Source organism: Dipodomys ordii, unplaced genomic scaffold (genome assembly GCF_000151885.1).
Source record: "Dipodomys ordii isolate 6190 unplaced genomic scaffold, Dord_2.0 Scaffold157, whole genome shotgun sequence".
Taxonomy (NCBI): Eukaryota; Metazoa; Chordata; class Mammalia; order Rodentia; family Heteromyidae; genus Dipodomys; species Dipodomys ordii.
The window spans coordinates 171,238-188,414 of NW_012267373.1; the positions used below are offsets into that span (position 1 = coordinate 171,238).

Here is a 17,177-nt window from a genome sequence, read left to right on the forward strand (position 1 = left end):
TCAGACTTTTTATTTTTTATTCCTGACTACCTTGGATAGTTATCTTGTTTTAAGCTTATTATAGTTCTTATTTTACAAATAACTATTTTGAACTCCATAGGAGTATTTATGAAAACTACTAAGATGAATTCCAAATTATTTATTCTCTCTACATCTTTGCAAACATAAATGTTAGGAACACAAATTCAAGCCTGGCTCCCCGAATTTTATTTCAACCCTGACAGCCACTCAGATGTCTAGTGTATACTTGCATACTTGTTTTCTCATCTGTAAAATGGGGAGAATGTGGCCCTTTTTAGAGATAGCATTGGGGAATAAGTTAAATGTATTTGTGGAAGAGTTTACATATATATGGAAGGTGAATGAATTGTGACTAGTATCCATTGTTCAGCAAATAATTAGGTTTATTACTTTAGTTGAACAGTGTTTAAGTCTGTGGCTCTCAGGACTGTTTTGACCTCCTAGAGTATATTTGACAGTGTTTAGAGGATGAGATACAGGCATCCAAAATTTGGAGGCAGTATTCAACAATACTCAGGATTACTCCCACCCCACTTCAGCATAACCCAAAGCATTATCCTCTGTAAACATCAACAGTGCTAAGGTTGACAAGCCTGTTCTTACCTAGCATCTTTTTTTTTATAGTTTTAATAATAACTTACTAGGCAAATAAGACATTTGCCTATCAAGAGTGAGCAAACAATGCTCATGCTTGAAGTAACTCATGAGAAATCACAAGGTTCTTTTCCACAGTAAAATAAATGGCAGAGAGACCTCATTCTAGTGACTAAAAAAAAAAAAAAGAATTTTCTCCGTAGATCTATGCACCTGTTTTTTATGTGTAACATAGATACAGGGGGAAAGTGTGCATCATCTCTAGAACACATGGGGTCAGAAATGTTCTGCTCCCATGAAAAATTTAGTGGGATTTCTAGTTTTATTGATTATTCTCTAGTGAGGTTTTGTTCTGTAGATCACAGGAAAGGAATTAGTTAGGTTTGAGAACTGGCTTTCACTCTGTCTGTTGCACTGTAGTGACAGCCAAGAAAACTGCCCATAACAGTAGTCTAGTTAGAACATAGATTGCAATATAGGATATGCAAGATCTGAAACATTTTGCTGGTATTACTTTCATTTCTGAATATTATATAAGGCTTTGTGTGTACTCTCTTCACTCCCACCCATCCCATAGGCATTCTTGATGATTTAGAATGTTTCAACTACTGATTTCTCCACCATTATTCACCTCTGTCATCTCATGACTCCATTTCTCCTGTCACCTGAACTTCAGCTTTAACTGCATGAGTTACTATTCACACTACCCAAGACTTTGTTTATCGGCTCTTTTTTGTGACAGTACTGAAGCTTGATCTTGCTTACTTTTTGTGCTCATAGCTGGCACTGTATCAGTTGATCCGTACCTCCAATTTAGCTTTTTGCTGTTTAATTGCAGTTGAAGTCTCGTAGACTTTTTGCCCCAACTGGCTTTTAAATTACTCAGCCTCTTGAGTAGCTAGAATTACAAGTGTGAGCCACCAGCCATGCTATTTATCCATCTTTGAGTGCATAGAATTTGTCCTTTAAATGATAAGTCAGTTGATCACCAACACCTGAAGTGCCACAGGGTACAGAGAATGGATTAGACCACTATACAGTGAGAGTAGGAAATAATCGAGCACATTCACATATTTTCTCTTCTATTGTCCACTTGGAGAAACAGAACCACAGGACACAAACACACCAGTAACCTGCAATTGAATAGTGTCATGGATTAAGCAGAACCCTGACATGCTGGCCATCTTTAGGTACTCAAAAAACCCTGGTAATTCATTACATGTTGCTGTGGCCCAGTATTGGTATAAAATATCTGAGTTCATGAACACATTGTAATCAAAAAACTTTTGTCTTGTGGTGTTTAGCAATCCCTTGGCATCTGTAAATATCAGCAGGAAGCTGTTAATTGCACTGGTGATCCCCACTCCTTGTTTTGGGGTCACTATATTATGACGTTGAATCTGTAAACATCAAAGGAAACAAAGACATACTTTAAGGAAGCAAGCAAGCATTTTTTATTCAAATCATGTTTTCCATATTTATTTTAATATCAGCTAGAAACTGGCAAAAACAGTTTTCAATAGATACATGTTGTAATGTGATCTTTGTTAAAATTCTACGTTTGTTTTTGTGACAAGCGGAAGAGTGATAAGTACTTCTTCACAGACTGTGATTGAAGAAGGAGTAGGTCTAACTGTAATTAGCATCTTCCAAGGGTTTGGGCAAAATCCAACTTGTTTGCTGTGATCTCAGGCTGTTAGAAGGGAGAAGCTCCTCTGTCAGCAGCCACCTTGACAGAGGCTGACTGGGTTGCATGTTTGAGCAGCACTTCAAAGATCAAGCTTCACAGTAACTGGAAACTGGTTAAGGCCTTTCTTCCATTTTGAAATGACGGTTACCCAATCTTGTTTCACCACTTCATAATTCAGTGGTTTGTGCAGAATTTATTTTGGAAAATCCGTGAAAGTTGGAGGAAATGCTTCCATTTCTTTATCAAGAAGTAGTTGATTTGGAGAAGTGCTTTGGATTACAAGAACAGGCATTTATTTATATGTGCTACATTATAGAACTAGTATCTATAAGCAGAACTGTCCTGGTAGCAAATGTAACAAAACTCATGTAAGTAACTTGCCTGTGTAAGTAACTTGTCCGTGTAAGTGTATACGATGGCATTTAATAGTGATAACTATTAAGAGATGGCTGGTTGCCAGGAGTCCATAGAAAAGAATTGAGATCTGAGTCTGTATTAACCAAACATGTCATTGTAATCATGAATCTTAAGTATGCAAAGGCTTAGGTCAGAATGATGAAAAAAAAGCAGTTGATCCAGTCACATAGCCACACAGCCCTGCTCTAAGCCCTTGGAGATAGGTGCTAAGTGTAGTAGAGGCCTGGGAACATAACCATCCAGAAGACTGGGCAGGAATAAACGTTCCAAACCAGCACAAAGGAATGGGTGTTGCTTGTGATCTGAGAACCTAAATCTAGGACAGGTTTCACCCTGTCGATCTGAATCTCTAGAAATGTGCTTTTTACCTGGCTGACGAAAGTGTGGCCTTGTATGAGAGTGTATTCTGTAGTTGCTGATCCCTTAGTGGAATCCATGCCCCGTATAAACATTTGTCAGCAATGTATTGGTCCATTTGATTTCAGGACCTCAGTTCCCTGACAGTAAAATTCCTAAATGACTAGTTCATTGCTGTGTGAGTTTCGGAGGTAGGACCAAGGAAACAGGCAGGAAGGACAGATCCCTCATAAATTCTGACAGCACATCCTGGTGGAAGGCAAAACATTCTGGTTCCAAGGAGCATTTTAAAACAAGGATATTTTAAATCAAGTTAGGGGACCTAAGCCAAAGACAGTATTTTATATTCAGCACTGGAAAGGTATTTTCTGTCAATGGTGGAAGGTCATGCTTCTCTGTTTGGAGCAATAGTCTTGTTTCCAAAAATGAGGGCTGTGGAATTCTGCTATTGTACAAACCATGAAAATGCAATGTATGAGAGAACTAGTATATATGGAAATTGACAGTGGAAGATCACAAATAAACTGACCTATTTTTGAATAGGATTTGGTATAGTTATTATCAAACTTGGGAGGAGAACATTGTATTTGTTCACATACACATGTATACACACACAATGAGGGATAGAAATTTGAAAGTAGAGAAAAATTATAACTGCTAGAATACTCTAAAATATCTCATTTTAATTGCAACTAAGCATACATTAGTTTAAAGTGATCAGTTTTGTTAACCCAATACACAATATTTAATAAAAAATACTACTTTAAAAAGTTTTTTTTTCAGGTAGAACACTTTTTAGAAAGGCAGATCCAACATCTGCATGTGTCACATTTGGTTCAGGGCTGATGAGGGAAAAGCAGGACCACCTGCAGACCTTGGCAAGTAGGTCATGGGCTGGTACCTCGTCCTGTCACCACCATTAGCTGTGGAGAGGCTAATGGCTTTTACAGCTTCTGCCCTAGTGCCAACAAGGAATAAGAAACTCAGGTATGGGGTAGCCTAGTCTATACCATCTACATAGTGGACTATTTATTCATATTTTTTCCACTTATATTAGTTTTATATCTATGTGTATTCTGTTTGAACAGCAAAATAATTTGACCTCTGCTGGCAAACTTGGCATTTTTTTCTTCTTCTTTAAATTTATGAGATCTTTGCCAGTTTTTAAGCTGAAGTAAATTGGAAGTCATTGCACTCCAAGCAAGAACTAAGCAATGCAGAGTCTATTTTAACAGGCCGCTGGATCTGTCATATAATTAATGCTGGGCATTTGCCATCCAGCAACAGCAAAATGAATGATGATTTCTCTTTTCAAATAAGGCTTTATCAGAATTTCAAACTCTCCCAGAATGTAGAGCCCGGGAAATCCTTGCCATCACTTACAAGAGAGCTTCGACAATCTTCTGTGGTTTATAGGGTGATCATACTACAAGTGGATTAGAAGTTACTGCTTGCCCTAAAATGATACTGTGTCATATGACATCCAACATAGTGCTTTTCTACTTTTAATAGTCTTAATAACACAGTAGGAATCTTAAATGAAACTCTAGTGGAGTTTTAAGCTAATGTTTACAATACTATTAACATATAATCAAGGATATGGAACAGTATGTCTTTTTTTAAGCAGTCACAAAATGAAATGAGGTTATTCTATTAGTGATTAAATATCATCTCCACTGAAGCCAAGAATACAGACCTCAAGACAAATATATGGAATACCCAAATAAAGATGAACAAATACTTTCAAAGGAAAGAAGTTGAAGCTGTTAAAATTTACATAAACCAAAGGTGTAATGTATCTTAGTAACTGTTTTCCCTATATGGCACAGAAGCAAGAGCCACTCTTAATTCCTTAGCCTTCCAATAGATTTAATGTTTCTGCCTTTATCCACAAGTTTCTCAAGAGAAAAGGCTACAATTTTTTTTTACCTTTGTGTGTGTTTGTGTCTGTATATGTCTAGTGTGCTAGTACTCAGGCTTGAACTCAAGGCCTGACATTCTCGTTTGTTGTTTTTTTCACCCAAAGCCAGCACTACCACTTGAGACATACCTCCAGTTCTGGAATTTTGATGGTTAATTGGAGATAAGAGTTTCATGGATTTTTCTGCCTAAGCTAGCTTTGAACCTTGATTCTCAGATCTTAGTCCCCCTGAGTAATTAGAATTTCAGGTATGAGCCACTAGAACCTGATTGGAAATCGATTTTGCATGGCATGTTTCTGAAAGTCTCTCTTTTAATAGTTGAACTTCATTAGAATAATTAGGTAATAGAAAAACAAAAAAGAAACAATGCAGAAATTCTTTATTTGGAAGCATGTTTGGAAGACAAATTACTTCCATATTCCATAGCTCACATGTTTCGGTCAGGACATTATACCAGACAATGTATCTTAGGTGTCACAGCCGGCCTTGATCCTTTGCTAATAGGTATGGCCCTGGTAAAATGATTTAACCCTTGAATCTTTTATCTGTATAATTTGGACTCTAAATGAGTCACTGCCTTCCTTAATGGATTGTTGTGAAGGACAGAGACTTAAGGGAGAGCATTGAGTACTTTCTGACATATAATGTTCAATAGACACGACCTACGTCTTCTATAAGGTAAGAAAAGGGTAAAAAAAAAAAGCAAGATGGGAAGGGATGGGAAGGGGAAACAAAGGAGGAGGCAACAATGCTTGATAATAAATGCACTTATTACCCTGCCCATGTAATTGTAACTGCTGTACAGTATTTTCACAATTAAAAAAAAAAAGAACTTTGGGGCAGAAGAAAAAGAAATGTAAAAAAAAATCATTGTGTCACTGTTACAGAAAGGTAAGTACAGTGAAAACTGAATGGTGGTAGAATGGCATGTATGAGTTAAGCATGTTTGTGATACATATCTTTTTATAGCAAATATTAAAATTAGGAAAATCTTCTGAAATGATATATCACAGAAAGTAATATTTTTTTTGCACAAAATGAATCTTACTGTCTCCTTAGAATCTGAAAGCAGCATCCTGGTATCCTAGCAGAGGACATACATTTTCTGTGAGTGCCTAGAACCGTTCTAGAGTTGCAAGTTCTTCTCATATTGGGAAGAGCCCTCCTTTGCTTGAGGATCAGAGAGGGAAAGTCAGCTTTCAAGTTTCCACTGGCTAGCCTCACATTGACCACAGACCTCTTAGCTGGGCTAATCTAATAAACATAGGTTTCACTTAGTTAAAAATCAGCCAAAGAAGAAAAGACCAGAATCCCTGATGATGAACCTTTAAGCTGAAATTACAGTGTTAGCATAAAGTCCAGAGTCACTAACCACAAAATAGATACTTAAAGTAGGAAATAATGCAAGTGATATACCCTCAGCTGATGAAAAACTCTTTTATGAAAAGAAAATATTGTGAACAACAGTGCTTCTTTCCAGAAACTAACACTCTCCATACCCAGGTATGGGAACAGGTCCTGTCCTAGACTCAAACTTGGGAGATTCTATCCTTTCAATAGGCAGAAGTTGTGCTTACATATTAGTTAAGTATTTCTCCTTTGCTCTTTTGTATGTTTTCATTGGATTTTTGACCTGTACCTTCTTTCATGTGGTAATATCATTAAGGTTTTGTAAAATAACAGAATTTGGTCATCGATAAACCATTATATGCACATGATCTAATTTTTTGAGCAGTAACTAAAACATTGGCTTTTTCTAGGAGAACAAGGATAATCTGTCCTCTATAAGTAGAGAGTGCTAGAATTCCCATTAAAAAAATACAAAACTGACTTTATCAGGCATCTAACTCCTTCTAGAGAAATTGTCTCTTATTTCAGTGAGAGATCAATGCTCAATAACTCCTTAAGATTCATACAGTAGCATTAAATATTCCTTAATATAATCTCCTGCTGTCTTTAAAAAAAAGGTATTTTAAAATGGTCTGGCAAAGAATTGAAGACATTTAGGTCTGAAGAAAACTCACACGCTCATTGAAGGTGAACTGGCAGCCTCCAGTAGAATTAACAAACAACTTCACTCATGGCAATAAGAAACAGGAAGTCAAGTTGAGACTAAAGAAAACCCAGTAGATATTACCCAGATGGTGGTCATAAAGAAACCGCAAAAATTGACGGAAACTGGTGGTGCATTCTATAGCTTGGCACCCAGGAAAGATTCACAGTTCTTCATAAATCGAGTGACAGACCAGGTGGGAGTTGAGTGTGCCCAAGCAGCATATGTACCAGGTGGGGAGGCCTTGGGAAAGGAGCTAGAGCAAGGACTGATACAGAGGGATGAGATGGTCATGAAAGCTGTAGGACAAGGCAGGCAAGGGAGGGCTGAGCTGAGAGACTCTATCCTTATGTCACAGTTCACAGTTGATAGGATCCGTGCTATTTGTGTGTGCATATATGTGCTGGTACTGGGTTCAGCCCCAATCTGAGCTGATTAATTGGAGATAAGAACATCATGAATTTTTCTACTGGGCTGACTTCTAACCATATCCTCAGATCTCGCCTCTTGACTAGCTAGGATTACAGGTATGAGCTCTGAATGCCTGGAAAATTTGTGTTATTTTGATGTTAGGCCTGACCGCAGATCCTTGAACCCCAGAAAATTCCATCCTTATGAGTGAAGTAGCTGGAGAGCTCAGAAGCCATGGCTTGGAGGCAACAGAGATTTCTTTTCAATGGTGTACTAGAAAGAATCAGAATGAGGGAGTTTATAACCTTGCTCTTTTGTGCGGTGCTGGGTCTTAGCTTCCTTACTGATAAAAACGTGGATCATAATGCCCTACAGGGCATGGTGAGGGTTAAGTTTGGCGAATTGTATCAAACCCTTCACAGTACAGTGTCGTAGGTGTTTGACAATTAAAATTCATTCACTTCTTCCTTACAGCCTCCAACGCCAAAACCCACAATGATGACAGCTCATGCTGTTTAATTTGTGGAGCAGAGAATCTAAAATTCTAAATACTTTCTAAAATGTGAAAGCTAGTACTCATCCAGGAAGAAGAGAATTGCTGAAAAGTTGGTGAATAATGATTTATATATTTCTGATTTCAAGGGTTCTCAAGGACTTTTCTAACTTACCCTGGGCCCAAACAGTCCAGGGCAGCTATAGGCCAACTTGTACTAGAGTGTGCTATCACTTTTCTGTGGGAAGCTGCATGTCATGGATATAAGAATAGACATCAGTGTTAGACCTGTGCCTATCAATGAGGAGATGTGCTGCAGCACACACTGCTGGGTGTGGGCTATGGCTCAAACTGTTCCCTGTTAATCCTACTATTCATTAATTTCTTCATCATTACACTGTGGACTGATTTCAGGTCCTACACTTATTTAGATAAGCACTGTACCTCTTGAGTCATGATCCTAGGTTTTTAACTTCTTGGTTTGTTTTAAAGATACAATGTCATGCAAACATTGACTGAGGCTGGCCTCAGACATGATCTTCCTATACCATGTTCAGCCTGGGTATTATTTATCCAGTTGCTTTTCTCAAGGCCTTCATTCTAGTCTTGAAGCACTCCTGGTCATTCCATCCCTGCCTGACTTTTCAGTTTGAGATCCTTTTTTTCTTCCAAAACTAAGGCAGAAACCAGAGAGCTGGCAGTGGGTCCCAAGCCAACAATTGGATGTAGCCTAACCTTCTAACCTAGATGAAATACATCACTCTCAGTTAAATTGGATTTCAGATAAACAACAAATACTTTCTTAGTGTAAGTGTATCCCATGCAATTATTCTGTTTCCGAATCTGGCAAACCTCCTCTGTTTCCATTTGTAAATCTCAGCCTGGCATCAATAGCTACTCAATAAGTAGAATTGCCATTGCAACATTAAGATTAAAAACCTTGGGGATAGAACACCTGATTAGCCTTAGGGAAAAGTAAAGAAGACTAACACATTTCAGCATTAAACGAGAAATTGAGCAAAGCATATGAATACATGTTTTAATTTGATAAGGGATAAAATTGGACATGATTCCAACAGGGAGAGGTTTTTCTCTGTATAAGGAAATGACATCTAGAAGGTGACTGGAGGTGGGGCTGGCTCAGTGAAAGTCATTCCCGGGACTGTGTTACATGGCATCTTTGTTCCTGCTAAGAGAATCCTAAATGCTTTTAGGTATAATTGTGCAGATTCTTGTGGAGTCACACCGGGCTCTGCATTCTGTCACCTCTAGTTGACTTTGGCCTCCTTTCTGTCCTGTCCCATTAATTTACCTCTCCTTACATATCTTTGACTCTCTGTGTTCACTTGATGCCCATTTTCTCTTCCCACTGCCCTCTCTGTGTCCTCCTTCTCTGCCCAACTTCCAAAGCCTGGGAGGACTCGGGGGAGGTGGGCATGGGTGTAGTCAGCCAGCCTCACTGAGGTCTTCTACTCTGGGGCATTTTCACCTTTGATCTTCTCAGGTGGCTGAGGAGATGATATTTATCTCTTTTTTTAAAGCCTTATTTTGTTAACATCAGTTTTACAATCAAGCAAAACTGAACAAAAACGATGGAAAGTTCCTGTGTGCTGTGTTCCCTGTTCCTACATAGACAATTTCTCCCACTGTCAGTCTCTCCTACTGTCAACACTCACACCTCAATGGCACACTTACTATAGATGTTTGCTCTTTTTCTAAGAATGAACAGACTAAAGGCTTGAAGGATCACATCCTCAGACAGCAGGGTTCAGGCTTACGCACTACATCGTGCCTGTGCCTGGGATAGCGGCCCCTCTGGTCTGCTGTCTTCATTCACAGAGGCTGTAGAGTAACATTAGATAAGGCAAAGAAGGGTGGCTAGCTGCATTGCTGCCCTGCCTTCACCTACCTAGAAGTTCCCTTCCAATGGCAAAGTCTGGAGAACACTGAATTATTTCCCTCAAGTTACTTTTCATCTTGTTCCCTTTACCCTTTTCTAGTCCCACCACAGGTTAATATGAGATTACATATGAAAGCTCTAGAAGTCACTTTTATACAGCAATCAAGTGATTTCTGGGAAAATTTGGCAGAAACTTACCAGGCTTTGAAGTCAGTGTTTTCAAAGCCATCAACCCTAAGATACTGAAAGAAACAGCGCTGGCAGCTTTAACAAGCAGTGAGTTAGGTGGATCTTCCTCCTTGAGCTCCTGTACAGGAACCAGAGGCAGCCTTGTGTGTCCTCTGGAGCAGTAGACATGAGTATTGCTGGATTTTAGATCTTGCCTTTAACACTACACAGCAAGAAGACTTAAAAGTGAACCGAGGCCCCTGTTTGTTTGTCTCCTTCCATACGCTTTTTCTCTTAGCATAGGTTGAGACCCATTAACTCAAAAGAACATGGGCATCCATCTCAAATTTTTACATATCTAATTATTGCTAGACTAATTCGAGCATTTAGAGCCTGCCTGCTTTACATACCCTGGGAAACCTCGTGGTCTTCACTCCAAGCTGCTATGGTCTTTCCAATTTCTTTCCACCATGCTCCATCACTTAGTGCAAGGCTCTAAACCCAAGGGCATTTTTGGCTCTATTCCAGATAACAGCCTCTTGCTCTATGCCTCTGATGGGTTTATGCAGTGAGAGACTTTATTTTTCATGCAATGTCCAAATGTGCAATTCCAAATGTGTGCATTTACTAACTCTTGTGGTCACATCTCTTTCTTAAGTCAGCATTAGATTCCCTGGAACCAAATCCATTACACGGTGTACCTGGAGCAATTGGGATTTTATGACTGCAAATAGTTACCCTTCACCTGAAAAGCCATTTCTAGTCTTTTTCCTTTCTTCCACCTTTTAGGATACCAAATGACTGTATATGGAGGGGGGGGATTTTTGTTTTTGTTTTTGTTTTTTTTTGGTCCGGTCGTGGGGCCTGAACTCTGGGCCTGGGCACTGTCCCTCAGCTCTTCAGCTAAAGGCTAGTGCTCTACCACTTGAGCCACAGCACCACTTCCGGCTTTTTTCTTTTTGCTTATGTGGTGCTGAGGAATCGAACCCAGGGCCTCATGCATGCAAGGCAAGCACTCTACCACTGAGCCACCTTCCCAGCCTGACTGTATGTGTTTTTAAATTTGTAGATTTATGAAGAGTTGGAGACATAGATTTATCTGGCTTGGTTTATATTTGTCTCTCCTATTTACACGTTGCTAAGAAGAATTTTGAAACTAGCATGGTTAGGCTTTTAATAGAAACTATTAGGATGCCTATAATACATTGAATATTTATGTACTAGGCAGTGTGGTGAGTTCTTTGCAATCATTGTTTTATTTCTTCACCATGTCAGCCAATGTCTCTGTGCTTTCATTCATGCATACTTGGTGGATGTCAAAAATAGGACAAGAGGAATTCATTGGCTAATCGAGAGCCATATCAATGTCAGCAGAACTTGGTTATAAACCCAGTTAGATGACTGAACTAATGGCCTGTCCTTATACATTACTCATATATAAATGAGATTTCTTTTATGAGGACACAGAGAAGAAAACAACACTAAGAGGTAAAATTCCAAACCTGTGGAGGAGTATGAGTTTGGCAATCAGTAAGCATTGTTTGTTGTTCTACAGCTTCTCTGTAGATACAACAACTTTCTCAGAATGTCTCTGCTTGCACTGCTGTGGGTGGTATAGTTAGTTCAGTCCAGTTCTATCCATTAGCAAGAGCCACACACACTGGCATACCTCCCCTTGGAGGCTTGTTACCAACTACAGTTGTCAATCTTAGGATCAAGTACCAGGCCCCAGATCACTCAGCCAAGGACTGCACTCCACAAACAATAGAATTTTTTTTTTTTCAGTGATAGAGCTTAAACTCAGAACGCGGGCACTGTCTCTGACTTTTTTGCACAAGATTAGCACTCTCTCCTGGAGCCACAGCACCACTTCTGGTTTTCTGGTTAATTGGAGGTAAGAGTCCCACAGGCTTTCCTGCCCAGGCTGGCTTTGAACTGTGATCCTCGATGTCAGCCTCCTGTGTAGCTGGGATTATAGGAATGAGCCACCAGTACCCAGCAAACAATGGAAATGTTATGTAAGATTGATGAAGGGGGCTATGGATATGAGCTTGTAGCTGTTTTTGAAGTGCAATGATCAAATTCTATCAAAAATGATGAGATTTTCAAAAAGTTTTGTTAAGGTATCAATGATTAAAAATTTAGGATCAGGTGATTAAAACTTCAGCAAATAGAAATATTTGCTAAGGGGAGGTTCTGGAAACACAAATATGAGTGATGAAATGTTGACATAGCTAGGGGAAATTAAAGCATATCTTTTCTACTGACCTTGATTCATACAGACATTACAACTTTATTATTAAGTAAAGTTGCATATACCAATTAACTAGTTTCCTTACTGTTTTCCTGTATTTCCACACTTGTATTGACCATGAGAGGGAAGATGTTAAGCATCCACACATTATCTATTAGATTATAAGTAAGATAGTCTTTTATACTTCCCTTCTAGTTTTTAGCATCCTCTTTATTCATGAAGAGAGAGACACACAGTAAATGACATTGCCTAATTACTCAGCCCTAATGTCAGCTGAAAAGAAGTACAAATTGAAGATTCTTCTATAAGCACAGAGTCAAGGAGAAGTAAATGTTATTTTTTGCATATCTTATATCTTAATCCCATCCTCTCTGGATCAAAACAATGGATTGTTATTATGAACTTCTGTGTCATTTTGTCCTTTGTTTCCATCTAGAGTGTATCAGCTGTACTTTTTCATTAAGGCAAAGATAAATACTGAGAAACACGTTTTAGGAGAGTCGGGGGAGGTGGGAGAGGGAAGGGTTAGGAGAAAAACAAAGGGGAGTAGCAATGCTCGACAAGAAATGTACTCATTACCTTACTCGTGTAACTAACCTGTCTGTGCAGCATCTTTACAATAAAATAAAATTTAAAAAGAAAAGAAAAAAAACCATTGTTTTGGTTTCTTACCAGCTTATCTCTCTTTTCATGAGAGTCCTAATCAACCTTTAGTTTAGGCCTATTTTAATCCTTCTTGGGATGTTAAACTGTAGAACCCTAATTAAATGGATGAAAGACTACAAAACAAAATAAGGGAGAGGAAGGATCAGTCCTGTTCATGGCAGTTGAATTTTAGAAGTGATCTTCTCGTCTTGTTAACTTACAATAACACTGTCTGGGGAGATTAAAGGCTTTTGTCCCCATGGTCCCTCTGCTGGCTAGTGGCCTAATACTTTAAAGTTGAAGTTACAAGTAGTAGCATTTTGATGTTTCCAAACATTTGTATAAGTCGTAAGTCAGAGAGAGGTAACATGTTATATAGGACTTGTGGATTCAATCTCATATTTATTCCATGCACACCAGGGACATACCTATGTACTCACGACACTACCATTGTCTTTTATATGGAAAATTACTTCTGGAGGTGAACAGCCACTGGAGCCAGGCAACAATGGGCCATTTCTCTTCTCTTTACTGGAGAAATGATTTCTGATGTTCCATTCTAGGCATTCTGACCACATCATTTTCTTCTTTTCTAACTTTAACTCGTGAAAATCTCATGGGATGAGGAACCCATTTTGAGAAGTGTGTCACAGCAACTTTTGAAATGTAAGAAGCTAAGCAATTAGTGTCAGCTTTTCTCTTGGGAGAAAAAGATAAGAAAAGTTAATGTAGACTACAGAGGTAATAATGTAAGGAAGTTCTGAACTAGAAGTACATCATATAAATGATTATTTCTAGCAAAGGAACCCCATCCTCTGTGGGAAGGCTTTACGTGGGAAATCTTTAAACTAGTAATAGTATATGACACTGCTTTCCATTCAAACTGAGGGCTTAAAGAAGTCATCACAACTTTTTTTTCTGTTTTTATCTCAAGTGTACTCCAAATGCTTTTGAATTTTTAAGTTTTTTGGGAAATTTACAAGAATGAAGAGTTTACCAAATGTAGTAAAAGAGGAAAAGAAAAATAATGCTCAGAGATACAATCTCAAGGTGTTTTGTGGATTTCAGAAGCTCATTGATTTCAGTTTTGTGCGATGTACACACAATTGGTTTCAGTGTAGGTTCAAAATTCACTAAACATGTAACTACCAGCCATCAATAAAGCAGTATACTCAGTGCAGAAAAAAAATGCAAGTCATGTCTGTAGAAATCATACATACATCCTGTGAGGAATTATGATCCCAATTTTTTAGATAAGAGAATCTCACAAAAACTATGACTCACCCATGGGTATGTGATGAATCAGTAGCATTATAGGGATTATAAATCAGATTATGGGATCATCACATCTATTGAACTTCCGAATAAAGTTAATTTACAAGAACAAAACCTTGAGGACATTACCTGATACATACTTGTAGACTGTTGCAGTTTCAACAATTGATTCATTCAAGGAAGAGTCTACTGCAGACTCAATAAGAGGAGATGATGCAGTTCAGGCCTCAGGCTTTGTCGTCATTTCTAAGTCTCAGGCTTCAGCTTCTTCATCTGACAAATCATGCCAATAAAACATATTGCAATACTGCATTGAAGGGAGGCATTTATTCAGGATACCCAACGGATAATACAGTCTTGGTAGCTGTTAATAGTAGTAATAGTGATTTTTAAAAAAAGTAAACAAAACAGTTAATGAGAAGTTCTCATGCCTATAATCTAACTACTTGGGAGGCTGAGATAGGATCATGATTGAGGCCAGCCCTGGCCTCAACTGATCCCCAGCTGATAGCTGGGCATACCGGCACACACTTGTAATAATCCTTGTTATTACAGGAATCCTAAAAAGGTAGATTACAGTACAGGTATGCGCCTGGACAGGAAGTGACACCCTATTTCAAAATCAGTGCAGTGTAAAAGAGGGCTGGAAATGTGGCTCAATCGTATAGAACTTTTCTAATTAAGTATCTTGAGTTCAAATGTCAATACCTTAAAAAATAATAGTACCATGTCCTGAGACATGTAAAGACATGAAAAAAATTGTATTGCTATCATTAAGGACTTGTGAGAAATAACGGTTAAGTACTATATAATTTTATGTGGTAATTTTTTTAGATATTTTAGAGTTTGGAACTGATTTTCAGGTCATGTCTGTATTTTGATTACTTTTGTTCAAAGATAGGGGTCTGAATTAATTCTAGCTATTTGAGGAGGCTATCTTGTCTTTTTTTAATTAGATAATTGAAAAATACATAACTAATTTAAGGGAGAGAAGCTTGGCTTTTGAAAATATTGCTTTTAAATGGTCTTTCAATTGTTAATGGGTAGAATCAGTGTTTGGATATATTATGCATACACATGTATCCAATTAGATTTATTATATTAAAGTAAGTGAAAGTTTTTCAAAATCTAATCATAACTAAAGTTTCATTTTTTCCTGTAGCTATTTTAAATACTTCTCTATACTTCTTGATTAAGAATCATGATATGTTTAAAGTGATAACCTTGAATATTTGTCTAATTCATAACCATGATGTAAACAAAATAGAAGCTTGTAAAAAATGTGAGTTGTAAATTTGCTTATCTAATCTGTTGGGAGAATGAAAGAGATAGAGTCTGACTAAGAATGACCTATCAATCCAAGATAAACTAAATTTCTGTTGCTGGAAACTGACTTTTACATCAAATATTATGTTTATATTAAATAGGATTAAATGGATTCAGAAAAATTCCACTTGTAAATTCAGTTGTATATTGATGTTCATGTGTTCTAATTTATTTATACCACCATCAACCTTATCATTAATTATCATCCGTTAGTAAGTAGTGAATCTGAAAGTTTTAACCTTTAAATCTAAAATGATCACTTTTGTAGCAAAAACTTCTCAATTCAAATTGTAAATTCATTGTCCTTTTTTTCCTCAGATGATGAAACATGCTTGGAATAATTATAAACGCTATGCCTGGGGATTAAATGAACTGAAACCTATATCGAAAGAAGGCCATTCAAGCAGTTTGTTTGGTGAGTAGTGAAAGCTTTGATTTCCTAGTGACAGTATCTCCTTTCCAGTTGCCTGAACGTATGGGTGGCAGAAAAGTTTGTATGATACAGTGATTCTCCAGGCTCTCCATCTACACCTGATGAAGTTATCTTCAGGTACTGTATGGTGTGTCCTTCTGATAGAACTGTGGCTGCATGACAGAATGACCTGCGTAACTTTATGACACACTTCTGAAGAGTCTGGTGTAATGGATATAGAGTGTAATATCAGGATTTCTAGTGCCACAAATAGAAAATTCTTTACTCAGTTGCATTTAATTGCATCCTAACAGGTAAAAGCTTTGTGTTTTCAGTGTGTGTGTGTGTGTGTGTGTGTGTGTGTGTGTTACTAGAGTTTGAACTTGGGGCCTCACACTTGGTAAGCAATGAGCTGTGCCTTCATCCCTTTTTGCTTTGGGTTGTTTTTCACATAGGGTCTTTGCTTTTGTCTTTCTATGTCCACCAATCAAGTAGTTGGTATTACAGATAAGTGCCACCACACCCCGCTTGTTTGGTTGAGATAGAAGTTCCCTAACTTTTTTCCCAGGCTGACTTCAAACTGGGGTCCTTCTGTCTCTGCCTCTCAAGTAGCTAGAATTATAACCATGAGATACCATTCCCAGCCAAAAGCTGTGGCTTTATAGATAAGCTAGTCAAGGCAAAGGTTTCCGATGTTTATATCTGAAAAAGTGAGTATAGATTAGGCCAGTTACTTGAACTTCTGTTTATCTGTTCTTGCATGCTGAATTGATCATGGCAGCAACCTTCTGTGATCAGTGTTGTGGATATTAATGTTCCTATTATGTAAGAAAACTAAACACAAAGGTTTGATGGATTCCTCGGTCAGAGACCTACATGGTACCCTTTGTAATTAACTTGATTTCTTCCTGGCCTACCCCTCAAGGATGTTTTGTTTTGAGATACTAGGGCTTGAATTTAAGGTGTCATGCTTGTTAGGCAGGTATTCTACCACTAAGCCACACCTCCAGCCCTAGTGTTTAACGGGTTCTTTTTGAGACAGTGTCTCACTTCCTGCCTAGATTTGTACTAGAACTAGGATCTTTTGATTTTAAGCCAGGAACTGGCCATGTGCAGCTCCCCATCAAAGCTGGGTTGGCAAACAGGTATCTGTTGCTTCCTGCTTCCATCTGTTGAGATGGAATGTCATAGATTTTTCTCCCTGGGAACTATAATCCTCCCATTCTTTTTTTTTTTTTT

At 38.1% G+C, this 17,177-nt stretch overlaps 1 protein-coding gene across 1 annotated transcript in view; it reads left to right on the forward strand.

Moving 5' to 3' along the window:
• The window catches only part of Man1a1 (mannosidase, alpha, class 1A, member 1), a gene marked incomplete at its 5' end in the record, with an annotated part of 158,233 nt that overhangs the window by 23,398 nt on the left and 117,658 nt on the right, over window positions 1-17,177 (forward strand). Inside the window, one exon of the mRNA XM_013032775.1 lies at window positions 15,845-15,941. Within this exon, the coding sequence (XP_012888229.1) occupies window positions 15,845-15,941 (97 nt within the window). The remainder of the gene's footprint in view (window positions 1-15,844; window positions 15,942-17,177) is intronic.